Genomic DNA, 2,388 nt, shown 5'->3' on the forward strand with positions numbered 1-2,388 from the left:
CTTTCCGGAGAGCTCCTGGGATGGTCAGCACGGCAGGACCACCTCCAGATCCTCCTGTCACAGCACAGATACAGGTCTGGGGGCACCCTACATCAGAGAGCCTTGTGCCTAGTAGAAGGACGCCGTGCTGGGGAAGAAGGCTCCATGCAGGGCCCCACTGGGTGCTACTGGCAGCCCGGATGGCAGGAGGAGCTCCTGTCAGAGGAGGGAGGTCGTCATATGCACCACCCTCCGACCCCCCAGGCAGGGCTGCATGACTCGGGGCCCACAGCCAACAAGGCTAGGTGCATGTCCTACTCAGAAGCTCAGCCTGCACCCACAGTTTAAACCACCTCCGTGCCCACATGGTTGTTCTCAGCACCCACATCTGTAACAGAGGTCCGGCTTTCTTTTCGGGGCTGGAGGCAGGGCTCCCTGCTCAAGGTGGCCTTCTCTCCAGGGGGCAGGGCCCCACAGCCCTGGACCTTGCCCCGAGCTCGGAGTGCCCTCAGTGGGGAAGCGAGAAGAATGATGAGGGCTCCTGAGAGCACTAAGGCGAGAAGAACAGTGACAACGAGAAAGTGAGGCCAATAGGATCGCTGGGCAGCCATGGCAGCCCCGCCACCAACCCTGGTCAGTGGGACCTGCACACGCTCCCGGGGAATGCCCGCCAGTTCCGAATCCATGGCCAGGGGCTGATCCTGGCTGTCCACCCAGTAGGAGACTACTGGGTATGAGAAGCCGTTCTCAGTGGCTATGCACTGGTAGAGGCCGCCAATTCCATCCTGTGGCAGCAGCAAGAGGGAGCCATTGTAGACAGCAGAAGAGGCTTCTGGGATTGTCCCCCTGCCGTGACTCCAGTGGTAAGAGGCCAGCGCTGACAAATGGGGGCAGGGAAGCTCCAAGATGGAGTTGGGAACCACCAGGACTTCTTTAACTAGAGGACAAAGAAAGATGATTAAGAGATGGGAAGAAGAAATACAGGGAAGGGAGTGCTTAACTTGCATTCGGACCTCAACTCTCATTTCCAGCTTCCAGTTCAACTCCCAAATTCAATGCTCCTCTCTTCTCTGTCTTTCTTTTATTTTATTTTATTTTTTGCTTTTGTTTTTGGCAGAACCAGGGATTGAACTCAGGTCCTTAATCAAGCATTCATTCTACTGAGCTATCTCCCCAGCCCCTTCTTCTCTGTCTTTAGACTGAACTCCGAACTAGCCTCTAATCCTTCAAACTCCAGCCTGGCACCAAAGCCAACTTTTGCCTCAAACTGAATCCTAGTTTAGACACCAGCTCAGTATTCCTTCTTCCAGGATCCATATCCATCCCAAGGCTGAGGCTCAAGTCTCAGGTAGACAGGTAGCAGCGGAAGACACAGGAGCAGGAATGCCCACCCTCACCCAGAGGTCCTGCCCAAGCCCCACACTCACTGATTTGGGGGCGGCTCTGAGGCCGGTGGCTCCTGCCCACAGGCCCTTTGGCACATGCCCATTCTGGGTTCCCTCGCTCCATGTCCTGCTTCCAGTGTTTCCTGAGAAGGCAAGATAAGCAAAAATCGTCCCTTCAAACAACAGAAGTGGGAAGAGGATGAAAGGATGGAAGCGCAGAGAGGAAGACAGAGCCAAGGAGCCGAGCTGAGTTTGGACAGCAAAGAGACCTGGGGACCCAGGAGGGCTGGCTCAGCTTCAGAACCATCAGCCAAATGCCAGGCCAGGAGAAGGCCACCATGGGAGGGGTGGATCTTGGAGTGAATGTGTCAGTCGGCCTTGGAGGAAGAAGAGCAGCAGAAGCCAGGGAAGAAGGGAACCAGTGGGCCTCCTCACCTGCTACCCAGGACTTACTGGTCAGGGGTGGATAGAAGGCAGCAGACTCGAGACTCAGGGTTCCAGGCACAGTGGGGGTCCCGGGCAAGGACACAGTCAACACAGGTCTCATAGACACTACAGTTGGCTCGAGGCACCCTCTGGATGCCTCCCGAGAAGCCTACGAACACCGCGCCCTGGAGGACAGATGAGTGTCAGGAGGCCCCAGGACACCTTGCAAAGGTCCAACACCCTGCCAGCCCCTGCAGAAGACCAATGGATGACCAGGTCCCCTCCCACCTGGCTGGGGGCCAGCTGCAGGTTTCGAACAGGTTCAGGGTCAGGGAACAGTTGGATCTCTTCCACCAGATAAGCGCTGTTGTCCTGGCTCACCACAGCCTTGTGCAGGGACCCAGTGGCTGTGGGGAGAGATAGCTGAGATCCCTCACCACCTCTGTGGCCCCTCACTGACAGCCTCCCCACTGTCAGACGCTCTTTGTGCAGCACTGGGATGCGAGGCACAGTCTGCAGGGCTACCCTCTCCTCCAAGCACCCTTCCTCTCTGCCCCTTTCCAGCTGCAAGGAGTGAGTTCTTTTCTTTTTTTTTTTT

General features: G+C 56.7%; 1 protein-coding gene across 1 annotated transcript in view; it reads right to left on the bottom strand.

The window, feature by feature from the left end:
• Window positions 1–117: 117 nt before the first annotated feature.
• Sema4a (semaphorin 4A) overlaps window positions 118–2,388 on the bottom strand; it is a 21,413-nt gene continuing 19,142 nt past the window's right edge. The window contains exons 11-14 of the mRNA XM_023713786.1: window positions 2,079–2,197; window positions 1,818–1,975; window positions 1,407–1,507; window positions 118–916 (exon numbers count right to left, since the gene is read on the bottom strand). Of these exons, the coding sequence (XP_023569554.1) occupies window positions 324–916; window positions 1,407–1,507; window positions 1,818–1,975; window positions 2,079–2,197 (971 nt within the window). The 3' untranslated portion in view covers window positions 118–323. The remainder of the gene's footprint in view (window positions 917–1,406; window positions 1,508–1,817; window positions 1,976–2,078; window positions 2,198–2,388) is intronic.

This window comes from Octodon degus, unplaced genomic scaffold, assembly GCF_000260255.1.
Source record: "Octodon degus isolate 3935 unplaced genomic scaffold, OctDeg1.0 scaffold00032, whole genome shotgun sequence".
Lineage (NCBI taxonomy): Eukaryota > Metazoa > Chordata > Mammalia > Rodentia > Octodontidae > Octodon > Octodon degus.